Source organism: Phoca vitulina, unplaced genomic scaffold, assembly GCF_004348235.1.
Source record: "Phoca vitulina isolate PV1807 unplaced genomic scaffold, GSC_HSeal_1.0 scaffold15, whole genome shotgun sequence".
Classification (NCBI taxonomy): domain Eukaryota; kingdom Metazoa; phylum Chordata; class Mammalia; order Carnivora; family Phocidae; genus Phoca; species Phoca vitulina.
The window spans coordinates 5,472,622-5,500,074 of NW_022589718.1; the positions used below are offsets into that span (position 1 = coordinate 5,472,622).

Genomic DNA, 27,453 nt, shown 5'->3' on the forward strand with positions numbered 1-27,453 from the left:
TGAAATGATATGTCTATAATTTGCTCCAAATAATGGAACAGAGGAAGTGGTGAGGAACATAAAAAGAAAAAGAACTGGCCAGGAGTTTATAACTATTGAAGGTGAGTTCTTTATACTCCTCTACTTTTGCATTTATTTGAAATTTCCATAATTAAAATTTAAAAAAAACAGTAGAGGCCAAATAGCAATGGAGTGATATCTTCAAAGTGCTATTGGAAAAATAACTGTCAACCTGAAATTCCATACCAAGCTAAACTGTCATTCAAGAGTGAGGGAGATATAAAGATATTTTCAAGTGAACAGCAGACATTTTGCCACTCAGAATTCTTATGAAAAATCTAAAAAACCAAAGAAGTGCTAGAAACAAAGTAAGCAAAGAAAGCAGTAAACAGTGGATAAATCTAAGCAAACCTGACTGAGTAAACAGTAATAGAGATGATGACTAATTTCGGAAACAATAAATAAAAGTGGCACTAAATACTAAATAACAATAATATGTAAGATGATGAAGGTGGTGTCTGACAACTTTCTATGGTCATTGTCTTTTTTGGAAGAAATTATATTCTTAACTTGGGACTTTGTTACATTACAATTAGAAATACAAAACACATAAGACAGGAAATGAGATTTTTTTTAAATGTTCTCATATAAAAAGCATAATACATAGAAAGCATAAAATACCATAATAGATTTAAATACAAATATACCTTCCTTGAGAGCTGAATGGCTTTTCCAGTTTACTACCTACGTAGATCTGGAAATTTCAGGGCCCAAGGGCTATTTTAATTCTTAAATAGTCAAAAGCTTTTTTAATCTGAGTTTGAAATTCCTTTGCTAATATACTACCTTCAAAAACTTAGTAGTTCCTCATCTAGTTGCTTTCAATATAAGTTATACACATACAAAACTTTTTAAAGTCACAATTTTCAAATCTGCTTTATTTCTGTGTCTTTTATATTTTGGATACTTGGCCCCTTTCAGACAAATAATTTGCAAATATTTTGCCTTCTCTAATTTCTTTGCCTAACTCTTTTTCTCCCTTCCTCCCCTCCCATCTCTCTTTCTCTCTCTCCCTCTTTCAACTTAATGATGGCAGCCTTGAGTCTATCTAGAAAAATATATGCCCATACCCTTAATTAGAGCTCTGCCCTGAGTAATTTTATCTAATTGAGAGTTTTACTGACGCACTGGTGTTCAAACCTTTTTAAATTCCATTTCTTACTATTTGGAATGTGGAATCAGTCACCTTTTAAAATCCTGAAAGGCCCCAAATTTCTGGATTTATTCCCTATCATTTCTTTCTGCAAACTGGCCAATTGTTCCCTGAGATTATCTCCTTCTCTTACCACTTTGCCAAACTTGAGTAATTACAATGACCTCCACTGCAGAAAGATAACATTCTGTTATCTAACTTCTGTAGAATGCAATCATACAGTTTAACTATAACTTTATAAAATACAACTTTATGAAATGTTTTGTAACCTCCAGTTGGTTTCAATTTTTTGTCATCTATCATCCATTACCCACCATTCATTGCCCAGCAGCTCAAAGACGTCTATTTTAAGTTTGTTATGACAGCACACCACTTAAAAGTTCCAATTTCTATATTAGTCAACTTAGGCTGACCAGGCTACAGAATGGTAATAAGTAAAATACTGAAGTCTTGGTGACTTAACACAATAAAAGCTTATTTGTTTTTCATGTAAAGTCTGATGAGGGTCACCAGGAGCTTTCATTGAAGGAGTGACTCAAAGATCCAGGCTCCCTCCAACTGGTAACACCATAAACTCAGCTCATGGCTTCAAAGATGACTGTGGCACCAGAAAAGAGAGATGGAAGAAGGAGACCAACTCTTAATTGTCTTGATCCAAAAATTACACACATCATTTCTTCTTAACCTCATGAGCAAGAGATAGTTTGCAAAAAGGCCAAGAAATGTAGGCAAAAGGTAGATACTCAGTGAGCACTGAGGAATCTGTCACAAAAAAGGAGGGAAAATATATACTTACAGTAAATATTAGTCAAAGGAAAGTTGATGTAGCTATGTTAATATTAGCACAAATAGATTTCAATGGGGCAAAAGCATTATTAGGAATAAACAGAAGCAGGGCGCCTGGGTGGCTCAGTCGTTAAGCGTCTGCCTTCATCTCAGGTCATGATCCCAGGGTCCTGGGATCGAGCCCCGCATCAGCATCAGGCTCCCTGCTCCACGGGAAGCCTGCTTCTCCCTCTCCCACTCCCCCTGCTTGTGTTCCCTCTCTCTTCCTGTGTCTCTCTGTCAAATAAATAAATAAAATCTTTAAAAAAAAAACTAGGAATAAACAGAAACAGATATGGTTAATAAAAAGAAACCAGAATGAATGCAAAAGAATGAAGTTGGAACTCTCCCTCACACCATATATAAAAATTAACTTAAAATGGATCAACAACATACATTTAAGAGATAAAACAATAAAATTATTAGAAGAAAAGAATAAATCTTCATGATTATAGATTTGGCAATGGATTCTTAGATATGACACCAAAAACACGAGCAATGTTAAGAAAAAAATACACATATTAGATTTCATTAAAATTAAAAACTTTTGTTTTTGTGAATCAAAGGACACTCACAAGAAAGTAAAGACAGCCTACTGAATGAGAAAAGATATTTGCAAATCATTTCTCTGAAACAGGTCTAGCATCCAGAATATAAAAACAATTCGCACAGCTTGACAACAAAAAGAACAACAAATTTTAAAAACAGATTTGAACACTCATTTCTCCAAAGATACACAAAGGGTCAATAAGCACATGAAAAGATGCTCAACATCACTAATCATTGGGAGAATGCAAATCATAGCCAAAAGGAGATACCATGATATATCCACTAGGAAGACTATAATCATTAAAAAATAAAATAAAAATAACGTGTTGGAAAGAATATGGAAATTTGGAACCTCTGTACTCTGCTGGTAGGAATGTAAAATTGTGTAGCCACTATGAAAAACAGTGTGACAGTTCCTCAAAAAAATTAAAAATAGAATTACCATATGATTCAGCAACTCCTCTTCTGAATATATATGCAAAAGATATGAAAATAGGGACTCAAACAAGTACATGCCCATATATGTTCATGGCAGCATTATTCATAATGTCCCAAAAGAAGATGCAACCCAAATATCCATCTATAGATGAATGGATAAACAAAATGAAATATACATTTATCCATTTATATTCCACACAACAGAATATTACTCAGCCTTAAAAAGGAGAAAATTCTGACACATGCTACAACATAGATGAATATTGAGGGAGTCACGCTAAGTGAAATAAACCAGTCACAAGAAGATAAATACTCCACAATTCCAGTTATATGAGGTACCTAATATCCACAGAGACATAAAGTAGAACGGTGGTTTCCATAAGCTGAGGGGAGAGGGGAATGAGGAGTTAGTGTTTAATGGGTACTGAGTTTCAGCTTGGGAAGATGAAAAAAATTCTGGAGATGGATGGTGGTGATGGCTGCACAACAATGTGAATGTACTCGATGCCATTAAACCTTACACTTAAAAATGGTTAAAATGAGTACCAAACAGAAATCACAGAGCTGAAAAATACAATAAATTAACTGAAAATTTCAGTAGAGGGTTTCAACAGCAGACTAGACAAACAAAAGCTAAAGGAGTTCATCATTACTAGACGGGTCTTATAAGAACTGTTAAAGAGAGCTCTTTGTGCTGAAACAAAAGGATACTAATTAGTAACACGAAACATATGAAAGTATAAAACTCACTGGTAGAGCTAGAAAAAAATCTACAAAAATAAAGGGGAAACTGAATATATTTTCCTTAATTAGTTTCTACTTAAAAAGCAATAAACTGTAAAAATCAGGGAAAAAATAGTTAAAATGGTAAATTTTATGTTATATATATTTTATCACAATTTATAAGCTGTTGTATAATGGGTATAGTACTTCCATTTTGCAAAATAAATAGGCTCTCGAGATAGGTTACACAATAATGTGGATGTACTTAACACTACTGACCTATACACTTAAAAATGGTTAAGATAGCAAGTTTGCAGGAAAACAGGCTAATAAATAAAAGTCAATCACTTTCCTACACATCAGCAAGGAACAAGTAGAATTTGAAACTTAAAACACAATGTCATTTATATGAGCATCCAAAAAAATGAAATACTTAGATTAGTCCATCTTCATGGAGAGTACAACTCAATACTGTCAAAATGCCAGTTCTTCTCAACTTGGCTCTATAGATTCATTACAATCTTAATCAAAATCCCATTAACACATTTATTCTAAAGTTTATATAAAGAGGCAAAAGACCCAGAATAGCAAATTCAATACTGAAGGAGAAGAATAAAGTTGAGACTGCCACTATCTGACTAAATGACTTGTTATAAAGCTACAGTAATCAAAAAAGTGTGGTACCAGTGAAAGAACAGACAAATAGATCAATCAAACAGAATAAAGAGCCCAGAAAAAAACCCTACATAAATACAGTCAACTGAGCTTTGGTAAGAGAGCAAAGGCAATACAAAAGAGCAGATAACCTTTTAAACAAACGGTGTTAGGACAAGTGAATTTCCACATGCAAAAAAAAAAAAAATCTGACACAGACTTTACACACTTCACAAAAATCAACCCCAAATGGATCACAGACCTAAATGTAAAATGCAAATTATGATTAGGTATGGCAATAATTTTCTTAGATAAAACACCCATAATGCATGAAGAAACAAATGATAAGCTGTTCCTCATTAAAATGAAAAACTTCTGCTCTGCAAAAGACAATGTCAAGAGAATAAGAAGACAAGTCACAGACCACAGACTGGGAGAAAATATGTGCAAAAGGCATATCTGATAAAAGATTGTTCATCCAAAATATACACAGAACTCTTAAAACTCAACAATAAGAAAATGAAGAACCCAATTTAAAAATGGGCAAAACACCTGAACAGACACCTCATCAAAAAAAATAGAGAGAGAGAGAGAGATGGCATATTAAGAAGATGAAAAGATGCTTTATATCCTATGTCACTAGATAACTGCAAATTAAAATGAGATACCATTACATACCCATTAAAATAACCAAAATCCGTAACACTGACTACACCTAAAGCTGGCAAGGATGGGAGGCAACAGGAACTCTCCTTCACTGTTGGTGGGAATGCGAAAATGATATAACCACTGTGGAAGATAGCTTGGCAGTTTCTTACAAAACTAAACATACTCTTACCATATAATTCAACAATCCCACCCCTTGGTATTTACACAAAGGAGATGAAAACTTTTGTCCAAACAAAAAACCTGCACACAGATGTTTCTAACAGCTTTATCCATAACTGCCAAAACTTGCAAGCAACCAAGATATCCTTCAGTAGGTGAATGGATAAACTGGTACATCTAGATAATGAAATAATACTCAGTGCTAAAAAGAAGTAAGATAAACAAGCCATGAAAAGACATGGAAGAACCTTAAATGTATATTTCTAAGTGAAAAAAGCCAGTCTGAATAGGCTACATACTGAATGATTCCAACTATATGACATTCTAGAAAAAGCAAAACTACAGAGACAGAAAAAAGTCGGTGTTGTTGGGAGTTAGGGGAGAGGGAAGGATGAATAGGCTGAGCACAGAGGATTTTTAAGACACTGAAACTACTCTATATACCACAATAGTGGATACATGTCATGATACATTTGTCAAATCCAAAGAATGTACAACAGGCAGAGTGAATCCTAGGTAAACTATGGACTCTGGGTGATAATAATGTGTCACTGTAGGATCATCGATTTTAACAAAGTACCAAATGTAACAAATGTGTGGAATGTCAATAGCAGAGGGGGTGCATGTGTGAGGATGGTGTGTATGGGGAATCTCTGTACCTTCCTCTTAATTTTGCTATGAACCTAAAACACTCTAAAAAAATAAAGCTTATTCATTTTTTAAAAAATTGTTAAGATGATAAATTTTATGTTATGTGCATTTTACTATAATTTAAAATTAAAAATTAAGGATGCCTGGGTGGCTCAGTCGTTGGGCATCTGCCTTTGGCTCAGGTCATGATCCCAGGGTCCTGGGACCGAGCCCTGCATCGGGCTCCCTGCTCCACGGGAAGCCTGCTTCTCCCTCTCCCACTCCCCCTGCTTGTGTTCCCTCTCTCACTATGTATCTCTCTGTCAAATAAATAAATAAAATCTTAAAAAAAAAAATTAAAAATTAAAAAACAAAGGTACTGCATTAAAAAAAACTCATGAGTAAAAAATCCAACGTTCAAGATCCCATGAATTCTTTTTTTTTTTTTAAGATTTTATTTATTTATTTGAGAGAGAGCACATGAGAGGGGTTAGGGTCAGAGGGAGAAGCAGACTCCCTGCCGAGCAGGGAGCCCGATGCGGGACTCGATCCAGGAACTCCAGGATCATGACCTGAGCCGAAGGCAGTCACTTAACCAACTGAGCCATCCAGACCCGATTCCATGAATTCTTAATTGAACATATTTTGAAAAGTTCATTGATATGTTTTTATTGCATATTGCAACTAACTTTTACCATTTATCAAGTATTGATGTAGTATCCAAAGAATACTGGTAATTATCTGAAAAGGTTATTAAAATATTCCTCCCTTTTCCAACTCTATAAGCTGGATTTTCTTCATATACTTCAAATAAAACATAGCAACAGATTCAATGCAGAAATAGATATGAGAATCTAGCTATCATCTATTAAGCCAGACATTAAAGAGATTTACAAAAATCTAAAATCGTGCCAGTGTTCTAAATTCTTCTTGTTTCAGAAAACAGTTATTTTTTAAATGTGTAACTTATGTTACATATAATAGATCTGTTGCTGTCATTTTTTTTTTTTTAAGATTTTATTTATTTATTTGAGAGAGAGAGTGAGAGAGAGAGAGAGAGCACAAGAGAGGGGAGCGGGAGAGGGAGAAGCAGACTCCCTGCTGAGCAGGGAGCCCGATGCGGGACTCGATCCCGGGACTCCAGGATCATGACCTGAGCCGAAGGCAGTCGCTTAACCAACTGAGCCACCCAGGCGCCCCATTTTTAAATGAATAAAAATTCTTAAATTTCTATATTAATTTCCAAAATGACAAATATTAACAGATATAAACAAAACATAAGCAAAAGCTCTTTGAGAATTTCTATAATTGTTAATGTGTAAAGAAAAATTCCAAAAAGTTTGCAAACCACTGCATTAAAATACTGAGTGTGTTATGGTGTGTTATGGTGAAGGTTTGTGTCCCCCCAGAATTTCATGCTGAAGTCCTAACCCCAGTGTGATGGTATTTAGAAATGGGACCTTTGGAAGGTAATTAGGGCTAAGGGTGGCCATGAAGGTGGATCTCTCAGGATGGGATCAGCGTCCTTATAAGAAGGGTTTGCTCTCTCTCCCCACACGAAGAGGCCCTCTGAGTACATAGCAAGAAAGCCATGGTCTATTAGCCAGGAAGAAAGACCTCACCAGATCCCCAACACGATGGCATCCTGGGCTCAGACTTCCTATCTTCAGAACTGTGAGAAAATAAATTTCTGTTGTTTAAGCCACCCCATCTAGGGCATTTTGTTATGGCAGCTCAAGGTCACTAATATAGCATGCAATAGCAAAAAGACTGGTAACAATCCAAAAGTCTATTAATAAAAGAACTGGCTAAATAAACTGTGGCACCTCCAAACAAGGGAGTACTGTGCAGATGGGGAGAAAAGACACTCCGTGTACTGACACTGACACAGGATGGCAAGATTCAGAACAGTGTATAAAAAGGGAAGAAAAATAAGAACATATCTAAAATGTTTGTTTGCATCTAAACCAGCCCTAATATATTTTAAAATTTTGAGGCTTCTTTATACTGTTCTTTGTATCCTGCCATAATGTACCTTTGTCACTCAGCGTAACAGACGCTGAATCTTTTTTTTTTTTTTTTTTTTTTTTTTTTGACTGCAGGGCAAATTATTCCCCATAGGTATGCCAGACAAGTTATGTTGGAACAAATGGTATGTGAGGAGAGTACGGCTTTTGTTTTCGTTTTCGTTTGGGTTTTGAGTGGAGTTCAAGAAGATTCTGGGGTGCTTCTGAGTGCAGGAAACGTTGGGGCAGTTTTGTGAAGTGCATGAAAGACCTACAAGAAAGGCTCCCCCCACCCCAGATTCAAAAAGAAAGAGATCTGTCCTTGAGCTCATTAAAGTTATTTTCCCTTCTAGGGAGTCTCTTCTCTATCCCTACAGAGCGCCCCCAAAAGGCCGGGTTTCCAGGCTACCGCGGGGATTTCAATCGAGTTGGGCCACCATTTGGCCGGAGCAGGTTCTCCTTGAAAGAAGGAAAAGAAAAACCTTCGTCTGCCCAGACCCCGTGTAACAGGCTCTCCGCTGCCTTACCCGGTCCTGACGCCAGCAAGCCACCGAGCCCAGCGAGCAGCAGCAGCATTAGGCGGAGCATGGTGTGGCTTCTGGGCTCCGAGAGTGGACTGAGCCGGCGGCCGTTGAGAGCGCTCGAAGGACGCCTCGGCCGCCGCTCACCCGCGCGCGCTCGTGGGGCGGCGGTCTCGCGAGGCCGCTGTGGCCAGGGGCGCGCCGGCTAGGCAGCGCCCCGAATGCTAGTCGCCTGCAGGGTGCGCCCACCTTGCCCCCAGCCCAAATCCCGCGTGCCCGACCGAGAGAGCCCGCGGCTCAGGTGGGGTTATCCAGCCACCCGTGCCGTCGCAGTTGCGGTCCCCCACCAACCTTTCGTGTTGACGGACCTGAAAGTACTAACGCATTTATTGTAGGCTGTTCTGTAGCACACACTTCCATTTGTTCTAAAAGACGATCGTGCGATACTTTCTGAATTTAAAACTATATGCACGCACACACTCATTATTTACTAAAGCTGGGTTTCTAAAAATAAAAATAGCCAGATGTGTGAAAAAGATTCCAAAAAGGGGAAAAGTGAGACTTTGATATCTTTGAAAAGAGTCTGCTGTGGGTTTTGTTTTTTGTTTTTTTCCCCCATACCTACTGCTCAAATGCACTGAGTAATCAGGCTGTGTCTACTTTTCCTCCAGTCTGGTTCTTCACAAGCCCTTGGCTAGAATTCATGTGATATCATTCTCTTGTTCAATACCTTCTCAGTACAGTGAATACTTACTCAAATATGTAGTGAATGATATGGTGAAGATTCTTACCCAGAATTCCAGTACGTATGTTCCAGTAGAAAAATTTTCTAAATTCCAAGCCCAAGCTGCCACCCATTTTCTCCTATCCGCAATCCTTTGGCCACTCTGACTTCTGGTCTTTCTGAATAAACATTGCCTTATTCCCTGGGACTGCAATGCCTCCTCCCTCTCGGCCTCACCTCCAGTCTCCACCTATATGCACTACCTTTTAATTCTTTTGAAATCCCAAAGAATGAATTAATGGATCATACTAATTAACAGAAAGGCAGACACACAAACTGAAAGGCTGGGTGGGAACACAGAAAAGCTCACTTAGGGAATCACCACATCTAAACTGACAGTTGAGATGCGATTTTACTGATGCAAAGGATTTCAACAGGACCGTCTAAGCCTAAAAACAAGGCAACAAAAATCTACACCCAGCTTGTATCCCAACAGAACAGCCAATGCTAGATGAACACTGTTTCTAAGCAGTAGTTGAGCCAAAAGCTGGTTTCATCTTGCTTCGTAGTATTAGGAAAATAACTACAGTAAGTACTTAGACTTGTAAATTAGTGGGAAGTATTTTGAATGAAATCCTGGTTTATTATTGTTTCTCTTCTTCAACCTTTAAGCAGACTTTATATTATTCTTGTGTATTTAGTTCTCTCCATAACAGGAGTTAGATGTACCATCCAGAACTTATGTATCACAGTGCCTAATGATACCTGCAAGATGGTAGAGTTTCAGTAAACATTTATGGAATTTAGTAAAATCTGATTTGTGGTTTGAAAACCTGGACTGTGCTTAACTATATGGTTAGAGACCCAGGCATCTGCTTGAGAGAAAGGGAAAATGCAATATCCTGAGCAAGGTAATTTTGTGAACCTATGGTCCAAAAGTGATATCAAAGTTACATATAATTGATCTAATTATTAAAATGTCTTTAGCAGATGGCAAAGAAGCCCTTTAATATTTGCAAATTTTGAAGTGACATCTATGGCTAAGAAATTTTACAATTTTTAACAGCAATCCAGAATAAATCAAGGAAAACCTAAGTGAAAAGCATATAAAACATGCAAAAAAATATATACAAAAGTAAGTTCAGACTGATCAAAGTCTTTTAGAAAAACTTCCTAAATATTCAAAAATCCAAGGATTTATCAAATTCTGAGAAAAGTTTTAAGTTATATAGTTAAAATATTACCAAGATTTCAGTGATACGAATTACAGTTGCAAAAATTGAGACTATATGACAGAAAGACACAAACATTTTAGTCTTATATGAATTCATTCAAAGATTTAAACTGAAATGAAGAATCATCATTTGGGAGTGTTTACACTTTTTTTTAAAAGGAACACACATTAAAGACTGTTTACTTCATTAATGAGTAAAGTGGTGAGGTATTACAGCCAGTTCAAAGGAGAATCCAAAGATCAGGAATATTGAAATAAATGTGCTAATGGAGGCAAAAAAGGGAGGGATGTCAGCTGAACCTCTGCTGGGCAGAATTTTCATGTCTATGGACACATTGCTATCAGTTATCTACAGTGATAAAACTATTTTACTATTGTAAAATAGCTCCTATAGAATCCTAAAGCCAGGAAAGGTGAGTTCTCTTCTAGAGTCTAAACTCCAGACAATGCATACACTGAAGTACAAATTTTCCCTATATTTCTATATCTGGCCCCTGAGTATTTGTCCACCCACATCCTATATGTAATTTTTAATATATACCAGATTGTTAAAATAATGTATCATCTTCAAAGAACTGAAATATCTGTCTTCTTCAAAACTAATCTGTTTTCCTTTAATAACAAAAAAGCCACTGTGCACAATTCGGCAGAAGTCTGAAAATTAGTAAGATAATATCTGTAAAAGTTTGACTAGTGGTTTTATCTAAAACTAGTATGTTTTAATTAATAAGGTTATAAAGAGCTGGGTATTTAGGAAGTTACTGGGCGACACAAAACAGAATTTCAAGTCTTTTATTTATTGCAAATGTTATATTTGTATATGTATATATACACAAACAAAAATTTTTTGAAAAACTAATGAAATTCAGTTAATAAACCTATTATTAAATTTTATTATGAAAGGTTATGAAAATTTGAGTGTTTAAAATTTCACCATCCATATCATTTTTTCTGAAGTAAAAATTCATTTTTTACACAGAGGGAATAATAACTCCTACACACCTCACTAGTTTTTTTGCTTTTACTAAGAAAAACCTTTTCTAACTTCTTTTCTCCAGCCTAATTTCTTTGAAAACATTAGTTACAACAGAGACATGATCCAGCACACCTTAGTAAATGTAAACATTCTAAATTATATTAATAGCAAGCTTTGAAGTTTCAGATTTTAAACTTAAAGTGCTCATGAAATTCTCAAGTGGTTTTATGATATCTCAATTTGATTGAAGATATTATAAGAGCTCCTGCTTTGTTAGAGCCAGGTGTCAACAGCATATCTGATTAGTTCTATTAAATACTCCGTACCTTAAAGTTTAATTTATTTAAAATAATGCTATTGTAAAAGAATGCCATGCTTTAACACGATTCATAATAGAAATTCTATTATTAAATTAATTTTTCTAATATTCATTATCCATAGATAGACCCATAGACTCTACTATCCCTAGAATCCATGGAATCATTTATCCACAGAATGATCATAAAAAAGGAAGACAATCACTGTGTGTGAATACACACATACACACTTTTAGTATACTTTGTACTCTCAAAATAAGATGATGATATCTAAATTGTGGATTTTGCGCATTCTTCTGAAGACAGAATATTCCTTTATTTGTGTAGTGAATGAGATAGACAAGATTCTAGCATATGATGATTATTAGTCCGTGCAAGATGAAAAACATTAGATATTACTGACAGCTAATTAGTTTTCACAGGTATTAGATAATCACATGTTCAACCAGAAACTACATTAATGGCAACTAAGGTCAAAATTTGTCATTTAAGCATTTAATGACAAAACTTAATTTAAGAATCATTACAATACCATGTTTAAAATAACATAATCCATGTCTGGTGCATTAACCTCACAGAATGACTGAATAAGACTTATTCAGTGATGGAAATGGAAATGTTATTCTAAATGCCCTGACTTTACTGCATTTCTTATATTTCTCAATTCCCACTACTCAATTTCTGTTTTTCTGTGTTAGCAAAGTTTGTTTTATGGTATTTTGTTTTCATTCATAGTTGCAGCAGGAAGAAAGGCTTTTCAAGAAAATATCAGGAAAAAAAAAAAGGATTAGCTCAGTTCCCTGAAGATGTCTGCAAAAGTAAAGGTAAAAAAAAAAAAAAAAAAAATTCAAGTGAGGGAACTATATAAAGGTGGTGCAGGTGCAGGACGAGCAGGAATTAAATTTCCCTGAGATGATACTTTCGGTTGTGGTGGAGGTGGCCTGTGAGGGGAAAAAAGACAGTTAATTACGTGTTTCAACTGCATAAAATAATACTACGTCATTAAAAGCCCAATGTAACACCATCTTTAACATTGCTGACAATTCTTAAGAGTACATTATATTCTGAGATTATTATTCATCTTATATGCAATGGTTAAAGGATGCAATCAGCGTCTAAAATGGAGTAACTACCAAAAAGTAATGCTATTCTATAATCAAAAATATTATATGAAGGTTCTGGTTTATATATTTTTAAAAGGAGTAACACATGAAATTGAAAAGACAAATTGTAAAAGACAAGCGAGGTCACTAGCTCCGTTTACATAAATAAAGCTGAAATTCCACTCATTCAAAACTAACACCCACTCTGAGAATCAAACCTGCTATGACTCTTCTATACCTGTCCTTCACCTCTATACCCTTCCTCACCCTCTTCATCCAATTCTAGTATTCCTCTACTCCGATAACACACCAGAACATGACCTGGTGAATATCTGTCTCACAATTTATATATTCCTCTCTTGATGCGCAGCTGGATTTCCACGCACTCTTATTATATAATAAAGATTATACAGGAGAACACTCCTTAGTGTTGCAATTCAGTTGCAATTTGAGGGACTTTTGGGGGTGGGAGGGGTAAGATGCACTTTATATATTGCAAAACATCGTAATCAATGTTCTTCCTTGCTGATTTTAAGTCCATCCATTGAGAACTGAAAGATTTCAGTGCTTGTGTTTTTCAGTTTTAGAACTTCCATATGATTCTTTTATTAAAGTTTGTAGTACTGTGCTGAAAAGTCTCAATCTTAACTATTAGTTCAATGACATAATCATTAGTCATTTTAAAGTCTGTGGCTGATGATGCTCCTCACTGGGTAATACCCTCTGAGTTTGTTTCTATCATCTGTGGCTTTTCTTGTTTTAGTCACATTTTCTTTTCTTGTAGGTCTGCTCTTTTGACTGGGGCCAAACATAAAAAATTGTAGAAATAAGTTAAGGATCTAGTTTATCCTTATCGCTGGGGCCCAACACAGTGCCTGGGAGGACTGCCAGGAAACCTCCTGCTTGGCTGGGCTCCAGTTCTTGCCCCCTCAGCCCTGGGAATTTGTTGCAAGCTCTCCTCAGCTTCCTAGCCTCTTAGTTCTCACATTGAGAATTGGGAGACATGTCCAGGATGGAAAACTGTCCCCCAAAAGCTGGGATTATGTCCGGACTGCCTTTCTCTCCTGGGCCCCACATTTCCTCCTCGTTTCCTATCTGATAGTTCACTCAGGCCTTCAAACACGTATTTCCTTACCTTGTCTAGCTTCTCTAGCTGTTCCTAATAGGAAGGCTGGTCTTACCCATCTGGTTTGCCATTGCTGGGTATTTTAAAGGCCCTTGCTTCTGAATCTTACATACACCGAAGGCTGTAGCACCATTTGCTTGTCTTGCTCAGACTTAAAATTTTTTTTTTTAAGATTTTATTTATTTATTTGACAGACACAGCGAGAGAGGGAACACAAGCAGGGGGAGTGGGAGAGGGAGAAGCAGGCCTCCCGCCAAGCAGGGAGCCCAACGCGGGGCTCAATCCCAGGACCCTGGGATCATGACCTGAGCCGAAGGCAGACGCTTAACAACTGAGCCACCCAGGCGCCCCAGACTTCTTTAAAATTGCATATTGACACTGCACTAATATGATAAAACTTACATAAAAAGTTCTTAAAAGCTTTTCTAAAAATTGTGTTCTATCTAAACTGTTGGCAAGAAATACCCTGTGCTAAATTAAATACAAGGGAGCAATGGGTTTTACTCTGGTTAAGTAATCTAAGTGAATTCACTTCAGACCTTGATGGGAACTGCTGAGGCTGCTTGGCTGCGTAAGTTGGTACTGGAATTCTGTTTGCATATATAGGCTAAAAAGGAAAAAACAGTTATTACCACAATGCACTCATAAATATGTTTTCGATACAGAAAGTAATCAATATATTTTAAATCAATGAATAGATATTTACAATGCTGACATTTAAAAATAGTTTGCTTATTCAACATATCTTTGCCACTGAATGTGGAATACTTAATTCTTTTAAGGCTATATTTTTTTAATTCAATAATACTATTATAATCTTGGTTCTAATCAACTACATTAATTAAAAGGTAACTCATTTCCTATACCAATATATATATTTTTAAAGATTTATTTATTTATTTTAGAGAGAGAGAGAGCATGCAGTGGGGAGGTGCAGAGGGAGAGGGAGAGAATCTCAAGCAGGTTCCATGCTGAGCACAGAGCCCAGTGTGGGGCTCAATCCCCCAACCCTGAGATCATGACCTGAGCTGAAACCAAGAGCCAGACGCTCAACTGACTGAGCCACCCAGGAGCCCCATCAACATATTTTTTTAAAAGATTTTATTTATTTGTCAGAGAGAGAGAGAGAGAGTGTACAAGCAGGGGGAGCAGCAGAGGGAGAGGGAGAAGCAGGCTTCCCGCAGAGCAGGGAGCCCGATGTGGGACTCGATCCCAGGACTCTGGGATCATGACCTGAGCCGAAGGCAGCTGCTTAACGAACTGAGCCACCCAGGTGTCCCAACATATTTTTTTTTTAAGATTTTATTTATTTATTTGACAAAGAGCGAGAGATAGTGAGAGAGAGAGCACAAGCGAGGGAACGGCAGGCAGAAGGACAGGAAGAAGCAGGCTCCCCACTGCACAAGGAGCCCAATGCAGGACTCGATCCCAGGACCCCAGGATCATGACCTGAGCCGAAGGCAGACACTTAACCGACTGAGCCACCCAGGCACCCCCTATCAACATATTTTAAATAAAATCTTCCAAAAATATATTGCCAAACCTGTTCAGTATCTAACTAGTATTGTAAATACTCCTAATTTACAACCCTTAATTTGGGGATTCATGATATTCCTTCCTTGACAAGATAGTTGAAAGAAGTTTTATAATAAAGTGAGAGTCTATAATAAATAAGAAAGTAAAAGTACGAATATTTTTCACATATCACATTACATTAGGAAAAGTTAGGGAAGATCAGATGGAATTACGGTTAAGCATCCAACTCTTGATTTCAGGGTCATGAGTTTAAGCGCTGGGCATGGAGCCTACTTAAAATTCTCTCTCTGCCCCTCCCCATGTTTGCAGGCTCTCTATCTCAAAAAAAAAAAAAAAAAAGAATATGCACGGTGTTGGAGAAGAGCTTGAACATTCTCTGGGTCCCGCTGTAGAACAGACAGTCTATTTTTCTGCCCCAAAGAATATTTGCTTATACTGTTAAATGGAGAAGGGACACAAGAAAATGTCTCATTCCCTTTCCACCAACCCATGGAAGCAGCACTTTAAAAGGATAGTTAAACTCTACTTCTTGGAATTTAACATATACTTTTACATGTATGCAAAGACGTATATAGAAGGATCCTTGATACTGCATTTTTCTGTGGTAACAAGATTTGAAACAACTGGTTTTTAAATTTGTGATAAATCCATAAGATGGACTGGTATACAGTTATTAAAAGCCTGGGATACATGCTTCTTACAAACAATGGACTAAAATGTTCCAAGTAGAGAGCACTAAAATGCTGGTTAAAATATTAACAGGTATTTTTTTTATTTTTTTTTAAAGATTTTATTTATTGATTTGACACAGAGAGAGAGACAGCACAAGCAGGGGGAACAGCAGGCAGAGGGAGAGGGAGAAGCAGGCTCCCTGCTGAGCAAGGAGCCTGACACAGGGCTCGATCCCAGGACGCCAGGATCATGACCTGAACCAAAGGCAGATGCTTAACTGACTGAGCCACCCATGCACCCCAGGTATTTTTTTTTTTTTAATGCTTGAATGAGTTACTAGGGAGTAAGAAACATCTTAAAGACCAAAAAACAATAAGTATGAAAGAGTCCAGATATGTAACAGCGTTTGTCCTATGAATATCTTCCATCCCTGGTGGGCTACATTATATGTTTTCAGGTAATATATAGACCTAGAATTGGATGGAATTGGATGGAATGCTGAACAGGATGGAATGCTGAATATAAGACCTAATATAAAGCGTAGGCCCCTAAAGGGCAATATCCTCACTGGATTAACTCAATAAAGAAACACCTGTCCCAAGGAACAGTGGAGAAACTTGCCTAAATAGACCTTGGTACTGGTAGAAGGGGAATAAAAGAAAATCATCTCCCTGGGGAATTTCTAACCATACACCCATCCTCACAAAGGTTTGGGGGAGCAGAGTTCATAACACTTGTGTGACCCAAAAAAACACCAACAAAAATTTTAATTTAAAGGCACAGAGGGGCTCTGGGTGGCTCAGTCATTAAGCGTCTGCCTTTGGCTCAGGTCATGATCCCGGGATCCCGGGATCAAGCCCCGCATCAGGCTCCTTGCTCAGCAGGAAGCCTGCTTCTCCCTCTCCCACTTCCTCTGCTTGTGTTCCCTCTCTCACTGTGTCTCTCTCTTTCAAATAAATAAAATCTTTAAAAAATTAAAAAAAATAATAATAATAATAAAAAATAAAGGCACAGAAGATTGACCATGCCCTCAAACATGTGGCCAAGGGAAATACACACACTCTCTGCAGGAACTCACTATAATTCAAGACTGAAATAATTCTCCCATATAAAATTCAAAAGAATGCCAGTTTACAATCAGTATCACAAAGCACACTAGCAAACAAGCCACTGCAAGAATCAGTAGAAATAACAAACCACAGAACCAAGACTGCACATATTAAAATGATCAGATAAAGCACAAAAAGTAGGTATTTTGTATGTTTAAAGAAATGAGTGCTTTTAAAAACATAATGAAGCTACAAGAAACTATCATAAATAACAAATGGATTTGAATCTAATTTATCTAACAATGTATCTAAAGACAAGCAGAGGAGAAAAATGAAATGGAGCAAGGAGGAAACTAAATCAGTCCAAAAAAATAGAAGAGGCTTTGTGGTGTGGGGAGAAAACAGAAGAAACAGGAAAACAATGAGATTACAAAAATAATACGGTAGAAAAACTATATTAATAATTGCATTCAACATAAAGTCTCCAGTTAAAAGACAAATATTTTTAAAAAATTTTTAAATAAGATATTCTGTTTATAAGAGACAACATAAAGACAAAGAAAAGTTGCACGTAAAAAGACATAAAGTAAATATTAAACAAAAAGAAAAAGCTGGGGACGCCTGGGTGGCTCAGTCGGTTAAGCATCTGCCTTCGGCTCAGGTCATGATCCCAGAGTCCTGGGATAGAGTCCTGCATTGGGCTCCTTGCTCAGCGGGGAGCCTGCTTCTCCCTCTGCTTGCCTCTCTCCCTGTTTGCACTCTGTCTCTCTCTCTGACAAATAAATAAAATCTTTAAAAAAAAAAAGTAAAAACTGATATTGCTGTATTATTTTAAAAATGGATTTGAGATGAGAGATGGTCTTTCCCAATCTCATACATAAGGACTCTAACTACCGACAGCCGAAAACCTTTTAAAAATAGCTATCAGGAACTGCTTTAAGGACTTCTCATTATCAACATGAAAGATGTCACTAGAAGAACATGGGGAAATATTTAAATATGCCAAGGAAACTGACCTCAAAATTAGGAACACAAGGATGCTTGCTTTTACCACTGCTATGCAACATATTACTGGAAAATCTAGCCAGATCAACAGGAGAAGAAAAGAAAATAAAAGACATCCAGTTTGGAAAGAAGTACAACTACCTCCATTCACTGATAACACGATCCTATATAAACAAAAAATCCCGAAGGGTCCACAAGAAAGCTACTAGAGCTAACAAATGAATTCAGCAGAGATGCAGGATGTAACATGAACATGCAAAAATTGGTTTTGTTTCTATACACCAACAATGAAAAATCCAAAAAGGAAATTAAGAAAGCAGTTCCATTTAACAGCATCCAAAAGAATAAAACACCTAGGAATAAACTTAACCAAGAAGGTCAAAGACTTGTATACTGAAAATTACAAAACATTGCTGAAAGAAATTAAAGTAGATCTAAATAAATGGAAATACAACTAGTGTTCATGGATTCAAAGACTTAATACTGTCAGGATATGTCAATATAACCCAAAGTGATCTGTAGATTCAACACAACCCCTATCGAAATTCCAACAGCCTTTTTTGCAGAAATGGAAAAGTAGATTCTCAAATCATACGGAATCAAAGGGGCCTTAAATAACAAAACAATCTTGAAAAAGAAGAAAAAAGTTAGTGGATTCACACTTCGCAATGTCAAAACTCATTACAACCCCACAACAATCAAAATAGTGTAGAGCTGCCATAAGGATGGAAATAGAGCCCAAATGAATAAAATTGAGAGAATAGAAATAAACCTATACATCTATGGCCAACTGACTTTCCACAAGGTTTTAAGTCCATTCGATGAAGAAAGAATAGTCTCTTCAACAAATAAGGCCAGGACAAGTGGATTTCTACATGCAAAAGAAAGAAACTGAACCCCTATTTCATACCATATACAAAAATTACTCAAAATGGATCAAAGATCTAAACATAAGAACTAAAATCATAAAACTTTTAAAAAACATACAAGTAAATCTTCATGTCCTTGGATTTGACAATGGATTGTTAAGAGATGACATCAAAAGCATAAGCAACAAAAGAAAAAACAGATAAACTGGACTTCATAAAAATTAAAAAATCTTGTGCATTAGAGGACATTATCAACAAAGTGAAAAGACAACCTATAGAATGGAAGAAAATATCTACAAATCATATATCTGATAAAGTGTTAATACCCAGAATATATAAAGACCTACAACTCAACAACAAAAAGACAAGCAACCCAATTAAAAAAATGAGCAATGGACTTGAATACACATTTCTCCAGACCAGAGATACAAATGGCTAATAAGCACATGAAAAGATACTCAACATCACTAATCATTAGAGAAATGCAAATCAAAACCACAACAAGGAACCATTCAACATCCACTAGGATGGCTATAATTAAAATTTAAAAAGCAAAGCAAAAACAGAAAATAACAAGTATTGACAAAGATGGGAAGAAATCAGAACACTCATGGTAGAAATGTAAAATGGTGTAGCCACTGTGGAAACCATCTGGTGGTTCCTCAAAAAGTTAAATACAGAATAACGATATAACATATCAATTCCACTCTTAGGTATACATACATACATACAGATGTGCTGTGTATATATATATATAATAAAATACTATTCAGCCATAAAAAAGAAGGAAATCTTGCCATTTTCAACAACATGGATCAACCCTGAGGGCAATATACTAGTGAAGTAAGTCCGACAGAAAGACAAATACTATATGACCTCGCTTATATGTAGAATCTTAAAAAAAAAAAAAACTCACACATACAGAGAACAGATTGGTGGTTGCCAGAGGTGGGAGTGGGGGATGGGGTGACATTGGGTGAAGGAGGTCAAAAGGTACAAACTTCCAGTTACAAAATAAGTAAGTCATGGAAATGTAATGTACACAGCATGGTGACTATAGTTAAAATATTGTACTGTATATTTGAAAATTGCTAAGAGAATAGATCTCAAAAGTTCTCATCACAAGGATAGTAAAATTATGTGGGCTAATGGATATTAACTAGACTTTTTGTGGTGATCGATCATTTCACAATATATACAAATATTGAATCATTATGTTGAACACCCAAAACTAATAAATGTATGTCAATTACATCTCAGTAAAAAAAAAGTAGAATAGTGGTTGATAGGGGTAAGGGGGAGGGAAAAATGGGAGTTATTGCTTTGGGTATAGAGTTTCTTTTTTTTTTTTTTCATGATAAATATTTTTATTTTTAAACACTGAACTGTACATCTTTCATAACAAAGATGAAATTCCAGCCTGTTTTTTAAAAATAATTATACTTACTAATACTTTTACATTTTTTTAATAGAAGCCAACTTCCTCTAAATTTTCAGCTTCATTCCATAACTTTTACAGAATCATAATCTCTTGAATATATTTCCAATATCCTTTAAAAAATAAAAAATTCATACAAGATAATTTTATTTAACATAGTAAAACTTAACAGGTTACAGTATAACTACCAACCTTCTGGCTATCACTGAATACTTTTCCACGACAGAAAAGCCAACATGTTGGAGTAATCAATTCTCTGTATTTACTTTTATTAAAAAGAGGTTTTTGGTAGTGAGAACAAATAATCTCTCATTTGTTGCTTGAAAGCCTAAAATAGGATCATTGGTTTCTAGGCTTGCTACTTGCTGCTTAGCAACCTGTCCTATTTGCTTGCCTTCCTTTCTGTTGTAAAGTACAGTGGACATGGGAGTAGGCTGACAGTAGATGAATACTCGACGAAGGCATTCGCACAGGGCTGCATAGGAGTAATTGGGAGCACAGGCAAAAAATTTTTTGTCTCTCTTTGATGCTTGGACGTAGCCTAAAGCATTGAAAGTTGCAATATGTTCCCACATATCATCTTGTTTGCTGGAGTGTGGTTGCCAGGTAGGGCATCAACATCATGGCGCAAACAGAAGCAGGGCATTTCTTTAGGATCCACTATGACAGAGAAAAGGTACTGGTTGCTTCCAAGATTCACCACATGAGTAGTTTTTAATGTACTGCCATCAAATCTGCATAAACTGGAGCTCTCTTCAAAGAAAATGTCACATTCTTCTAACTCTTGAGCATTACAAGGTTTTTCTTTATCTGGATTTGGATTCAGTTCTTCAGAGGTCAAATGCATTAAACGTTTAGCTATTGCAGCACACTGGGCTGAGTCTCTTATAAACTCTCCTTGCTTATCACCGACCACTAGCTCTGGCCATGTTAGTCCTTCATTCTTTTTAATCAAGAAAATCTCCAAGCAATTATTCTCTTTAATTACCAATGTACTGCTTTCTAGATCAATAGATGAATAGAGATTTCCTTCCAGAAACCCCTGACCCTTCAGCACAATGTTGATGTGATCAGGCAAAAACTGTACTTGAATGTCCTCCTTAGAACTGCCTTCTGGAAGCCGTATTGTTACTGTCAAATCATCTTCAGTCTGTTGCCAGTAATACAGAGGTTCTTCGATTTTCTCTGACATGTTCTCATTCTTATTTTCTTCAAGATCTTGACCAACATGAACAAATGTGAAGGACCTGTAGGAGACAATCATCAGACCCTTCCCATCAGGCTCAATAGCAGCATAATGTGGTACTGACTTTCCACGGAGAATATCACGTTTAATAATTTCATATTTGTTATTATCTTTGTTTTTTCTGATAGTGACCCACTCCAAAGAAACACAGAATCCACTTCCTTTCATATCCAATTCCTCTTTCTCTATTCGAAGAAGTAAGGTAGTTACTGAATGTTCTTCAGCATTCAGCAGTGAGACACTGTGAATTATGATAAAAGGATTGCCAAGCTCTTCATTAAACATAATCTCCCATTTTTCAGAAGCACTATTTCCACGTTCACCTGTACCAATGAGATATAATCGTCCAGTTCCATCTGACAAGGTAACCCAGGTAGAAGATGTGAAATGGACAGATGCACAAAGACGACTGTCATATGCTGTCAAATCTGTGGGAAGTTGAAACACTCCTCGTGGTTTTCCTAAAGCAGTGTCCAGCATCACTGTTAAATTCATAACTCTTCCAAGGTTAGCAGTGTAGTAGACACTGTCTTGATACCATGAATCACAGTGTAAGTAACTATACCTTCCAAAAGCATGCATGTGTTCCAGCGTATGTTGATCATCTCGAAGTTCTACTTCTGCCACGGCTGCGTCAAGCTCCAGCTGGTAACAGGGCAGCGGCGTGAGGAAGAGCTGGTAACCCTCGAAACGGGGATCCAACAGAGGTCTCTTCACGCGCAGAGAGCAATTAGCAGCCACTCCATAGCCTTCCTGGGTCGTAGCGTGAGAATTAATAAAGCTCTTGTTGAAAGGTCTGCGCCTCGCTCATAGCAACGAGGCTCCCAGGCGGAGTGGTTCCCATCCCGGAAAATGCTTGGGTATAGAGTTTCTGATGAAAAGGTTTCAGGAATAGATAGTGGTGATGATTGCACAATATTGTGAATATAATTAGTGTCACTGAATTGTATATTCAAAAATGGTTAAAATGGCAAATTTTAGGATATATTTATTTTACACAATTAAAAAAGGAAAAAATATATCAAGGATGAAGAACACATATGTAATTTCTAACTTGCATGTGTGAGCACCCTGCATATGTAGTGTTATGGAAAATTCTCCAACATATATGTTTAAGGGGGAAAATAGCATAACAATTTTTTGTTTCTTTTTTAAAAAGGAAAAGGGAGTAGAATAGGGAGATTATATATATACACACACACACACACATACTCATCTGTAATAAAACATGAGGAAGGATATCTAATGACTTTAACTCCACATAATTGGAAAGACTTTAAAAGTCTGACAATATCAAGTGTTGACAAGGATGTAGATCAACAGGAATGCACATATACCATTGATGATACAATCACCCAATGGTGTAACCTCTTTGGAAATGAATTTGGCAATTTCCAGTAAATAGTTACATATCTTTCAGCCCAGCATTTTCATTCATACCTGCCCCTAGATCAGTGCTTTCTAATAAAATTTTCTGCATTGATGGAAATATTCTGTACCTATGCTTTTCAATACGGTAATCACTGGCCACATGTGATCTACTGAGCATTTAAAACATGAATGAGGAACGGAATTCTTAATTTCATTTAATTTAAAATGAAATTTAAATAGCCACATGTGATAGTAACTACTGTATTAGACGATGCAGTCCTAGAACTCACATATGTGCATGAGAAGATATATATAAACTGTTCATCTCAGCCTTGTTCGTAGTTACAAAAAATTGGAATCTGCTAATAGAAAAATGGATTTTAAAATTGCATGGTATTTAAGTAACATAACATCAAAAGTGAAAACAAATGAATGAGGGCTACAGGTATTAAGAGGGCTAAAGCACAAAGCAATGTTAAAGGAAAAAGCAGGTTGCAGATAGATGCATGAAAGAGCAAACAAAACATATATAAAGTTTAAAAACATCTGAAGTAATATTATATATTTCTTAGGGATACACGCATACGGAAAAAGAAAAAAAGGATATTATTATCCCAGTACTCCCTAATACACTCAAAGGAACAGTGATTACTGGTCCCAGTACTGAGACAATGAGGCCTATTCCAGGAGCTCAGCACCAGGTCTTTGGCCGCACACCCTAGGGAAGCCAGGCATTGAAAACAGACAGAGAGCAGACATAGAAAAAAGTAGTGACAGCAGATATCCCATGTCATTTCCCAATCTTGGTTTCAGGGCAAAGCATTCTTAATGTCTAGATATTTTCTCCCGACTCTTCTGAGCCAGGGACCCCACTGGTATTGTTTTCATTAATCCAGAGACCACACTCTTAAATTCTTAAGAAATCATCTATGCTTATTTCTATACCCATGTAGCAATTGTTTTTGAAATTTTTAGCAATGTGATACCATAATATAATAAAAAAATATTTTTTGTTTTAAACTTACAACTTCTCTGGGAGAAGTCACTGAAGAAGCATGTCGAGGAACACTCACTGGCTGTCTAGAAGCTTTCGCTTGGTTTTTGCCATCTGATCTGAAAGAGACGATTACTTTTGAGCTAAGGTAAGATTAGATCGTTTCTACGTGACATGTTACACATGCATTGCATTTTCTGAGAAATAGAATAATGATGTTCGTAGTGGTGGTAATGATGGTCACAATGACAGCTAAAATCTTTATGGCATGTTTAACAGTTCATCTTTAGATGAAGATGAAGATTTAGATGAAGATTTTTCATCTTTACAGTACTAGAAAGTTTCATTAACCCCATTTTACAATTAAATAACCTGAAATTCTAAGGAACCATAAAATTTGGCCAATTAGGCCAGTGTTTGTTTCCAAACTTTTCTCCTCAGGTCTTCCTCAAATCAAAGAGTAAATGCATATTCTAAGGCTGAATACACAAAACATGAAGTAGTCATTCTAAAAATTAGGAAGCCCAAGAGGAGCAAAGAAGCTGGTTGGAAAGATAGCAACTAAATTTTAGACATGCTGAGGCGACAGCAAGTCAGCTCAGTAGAGATGTATAAGAGAGAGCTACGGGTATGGAACTAAAATTTCAGAGATGCAGACTGGAGAATTATCTATGGACTGGTCGGTTCCAGTATGATAGGAAGTAAGAGAAAGAAAGAATAGGAAGATAAATCTGTTTTAGAATATGTTAAAAATTAAAGCTAACATCAGGATACCCTAGCAAAATATTATATACTAAGTAAGAAATCACTATCATAATAAACTAGTTTTTTATCATAATAAAAATGAGTTTTTAAGTAATTACATTGTGCCAGCAATGTGCTATGGATTTTATTTGTTAATACGTTCCCATTTAATCCTCACATCAACCCTAAGAGACAGGTAATATTATTCCTATTTCAGAGGAAGTAAACCAAAGCTCAGAGAGTTTTATTTATTATTCCAGTTCATAATTCTAGCAAATGGCAAACTGATTACAAGGCTATGCTAATATATGTTGTATTCTAATGCCAACATGTTAGAAGTGATAGTTGAGAGACAGTCGTACAAGAGTCCGACACATAGACCAGAAATGTCAAGTGTCTGAATTTTGACAGCCCTTCCTTCCACCAAAACTTATTTCTTAAAAACTTGTAATTCACAAAATATGCTTTCAATATTTGAAACACTCTTTGAAGCTGATACTTCAAACAGACATGGAAAACAATTTTTTGACATTTATGTTTTTTACCTTTATCTCATATTTTAATCTCGAATTAAGAAGCGCAATTAAAAAGTTGTAGCCCAAAATTATATTTACCCCCAGTACCAGAAATCAATGTCAAACAAGATGAACCTTACGGGCTATTTTCAGTAGCTTATAATCCTTTTCCTCACCGTTATTAGAGGTGGCTGAGTCACCACTATCCTTTGATCCCAGCTAACTCTTAGAACCCTATTTTTAAACCAACCCCTATGATATGACTATCATCATTAATAATTACTTTAAATTATTTAATATGAATTTAAAAGAAAAAAATCTAAGTACTCATATGTTTGTGATCTCTTCTTTCGGAAGTAGCTTTTCCACAGTTGATCTCTCTTGATGAAGACAAAAGCAGCAAGTACAATAAGGGGAACAATTGCAAAAAAGAATACCAGAAGTCCATCTCTCAATGCAGTATTCTTTTCTAGAGAAAAAAAAAATTATATTAATGATCTTTAAATTAGAAGTTAATGCATATTAACTAAAACATAGTAGGTGATTATAAATGTTTTAACGTTAATTTTCACATTGTTCAAGTCAAACTGACAGAAATTGAATACATTGAGAAGTCTTGCTCATACCTCAGCCCTGCCTACTTCATTTTTGCCTTCCCATTAGACAACCACTTTCTTTAGTTTCCTATACAATCTTATACTATTTCTTCATGCAAATAAAAGCAAAAAATAAAGTACACTTTTATTGCCAACCTTTTCTTATACACAAGTTAGCATATCATAAGCACTATTTAGCACATCATTTTTTTTCACTTATCTATATATCTTCCTAAACCATACATAAAGGACCACCTCATTTTCTACACAAGTATACAAAACTCCATTACAAGGACGTCCTATAGTTTATTTAACCAGTACCCTACCGATACTTTTATTTTTCCAATCTTTTGCTATTCTAAAACAATGTGATAATAAATAACTTTGTACCTATGGGATATCATACTGGTGCAGGTATATGTATAGAATAATTTTGCAGAAGTAGAACTGTTATATCAGAAAGTAAATGCATTCATCATTTTTTAAAGTAGTGTCAAATTATCCACCACAGTGGTGGTTACAATTTAGCATGCCAGCCAGCAATATACAAGAATTCCTCACAGCTTTACCCATAGAGTCAAACTTCTGCATTTTGCCAACCTAAGAGGTGAAAAATTGTATTTCATATAATTTTAATTTATATTCTTCTTTATACTATGAGGTGAGCAACTGTTCATGTGTAAGGAAATATTGTATTTCTTTTTTCTGCTCAGTCTATTTTCTATTGGACTATTGTTTCCTTTCTTCTCAGTTTCTAAAAGCTCTTTATATATTAGGAAATTACCTTTGTTTGTGATATGAGTTGGAAGTATTTTCCCTATTTTGTCATTTGTCTTAGGATACAATGCTTTTCTTCATGCCTAAGTTTATTATTATTTTTAGGTAGTTGAATATATTAATCTTATTTTTTATGGCTTCTGGGTTTTAAGACTTATAAATTTTAAAATTCATTAATTCACTTTAATTTGATCTATTCCATGTTCTTTAGAAAAAGAAAGGATATAGTAAGTATAAACAGCAGTGATAAGCTGTAAAGTTGTCCACATAATTTTAAGTTTGTAAAAGTACCAGAAATTTCTGTTGAAACCTGTATGAAACTACATGAAATAACATTCAACCCAATTAAAAATAATAGGAAGAATTAAAGTCAGCTTGATCTCTCATTTTATACTTACTAATGAGTAGACAGAATTTAAATAAAAGCATCCAAACCTGGCAAGGTTATGTTGAAACTGATACCTTCATACTGTCAGTGACATTAACACAAATTCATTTGGAATTTTGGTCAAGGACCATTAAAAGGATTATACCTTCAACCTAATAATCTCATTCCTGGCAATTTATCCTTCAACTGGAAAAAGTACATAACTGCTAAGATGTACAGTACAAAGTTATTGATGGCATATCAAAAACTTAGAAACAACCTAAACGTCAAATAATTAGAAAACAGCTAAGGCAAGTTATGGCACAGCCACTCAATGAAATGATACATGGTCATTAAAATCCGTAGTTCCAACTTCGACTTCTAGCCAAGATGGAGTAACAGGGACC

General features: G+C 36.0%; 3 protein-coding genes across 3 annotated transcripts in view; all 3 read right to left on the reverse strand.

The window, feature by feature from the left end:
- Positions 1-9,986, reverse strand: part of LOC116637698 (disintegrin and metalloproteinase domain-containing protein 32-like) — a 167,293-nt gene extending 157,307 nt beyond the window's left edge. Inside the window, exon 1 of the mRNA XM_032413218.1 lies at positions 8,394-9,986. Within this exon, the coding sequence (XP_032269109.1) occupies positions 8,394-8,454 (61 nt within the window). The 5' untranslated portion in view covers positions 8,455-9,986. The remainder of the gene's footprint in view (positions 1-8,393) is intronic.
- A 1,137-nt stretch (positions 9,987-11,123) lies between these two features.
- ADAM9 (ADAM metallopeptidase domain 9) overlaps positions 11,124-27,453 on the reverse strand; it is a 158,157-nt gene continuing 141,827 nt past the window's right edge. Inside the window, exons 19-22 of the mRNA XM_032413360.1 lie at positions 25,634-25,775; positions 24,079-24,166; positions 14,407-14,474; positions 11,124-12,579 (exon numbers count right to left, since the gene is read on the reverse strand). Coding sequence (XP_032269251.1) covers positions 12,486-12,579; positions 14,407-14,474; positions 24,079-24,166; positions 25,634-25,775 — 392 coding nt within the window. The 3' untranslated portion in view covers positions 11,124-12,485. The remainder of the gene's footprint in view (positions 12,580-14,406; positions 14,475-24,078; positions 24,167-25,633; positions 25,776-27,453) is intronic.
- Positions 20,475-23,637, reverse strand: LOC116637778 (nudC domain-containing protein 1-like). Its single transcript, XM_032413265.1, is given in 3 exon segments — positions 20,475-21,043; positions 21,046-22,465; positions 23,632-23,637. Coding segments are annotated over 3 exon segments (1,785 nt in total). The 3' UTR covers positions 20,475-20,684.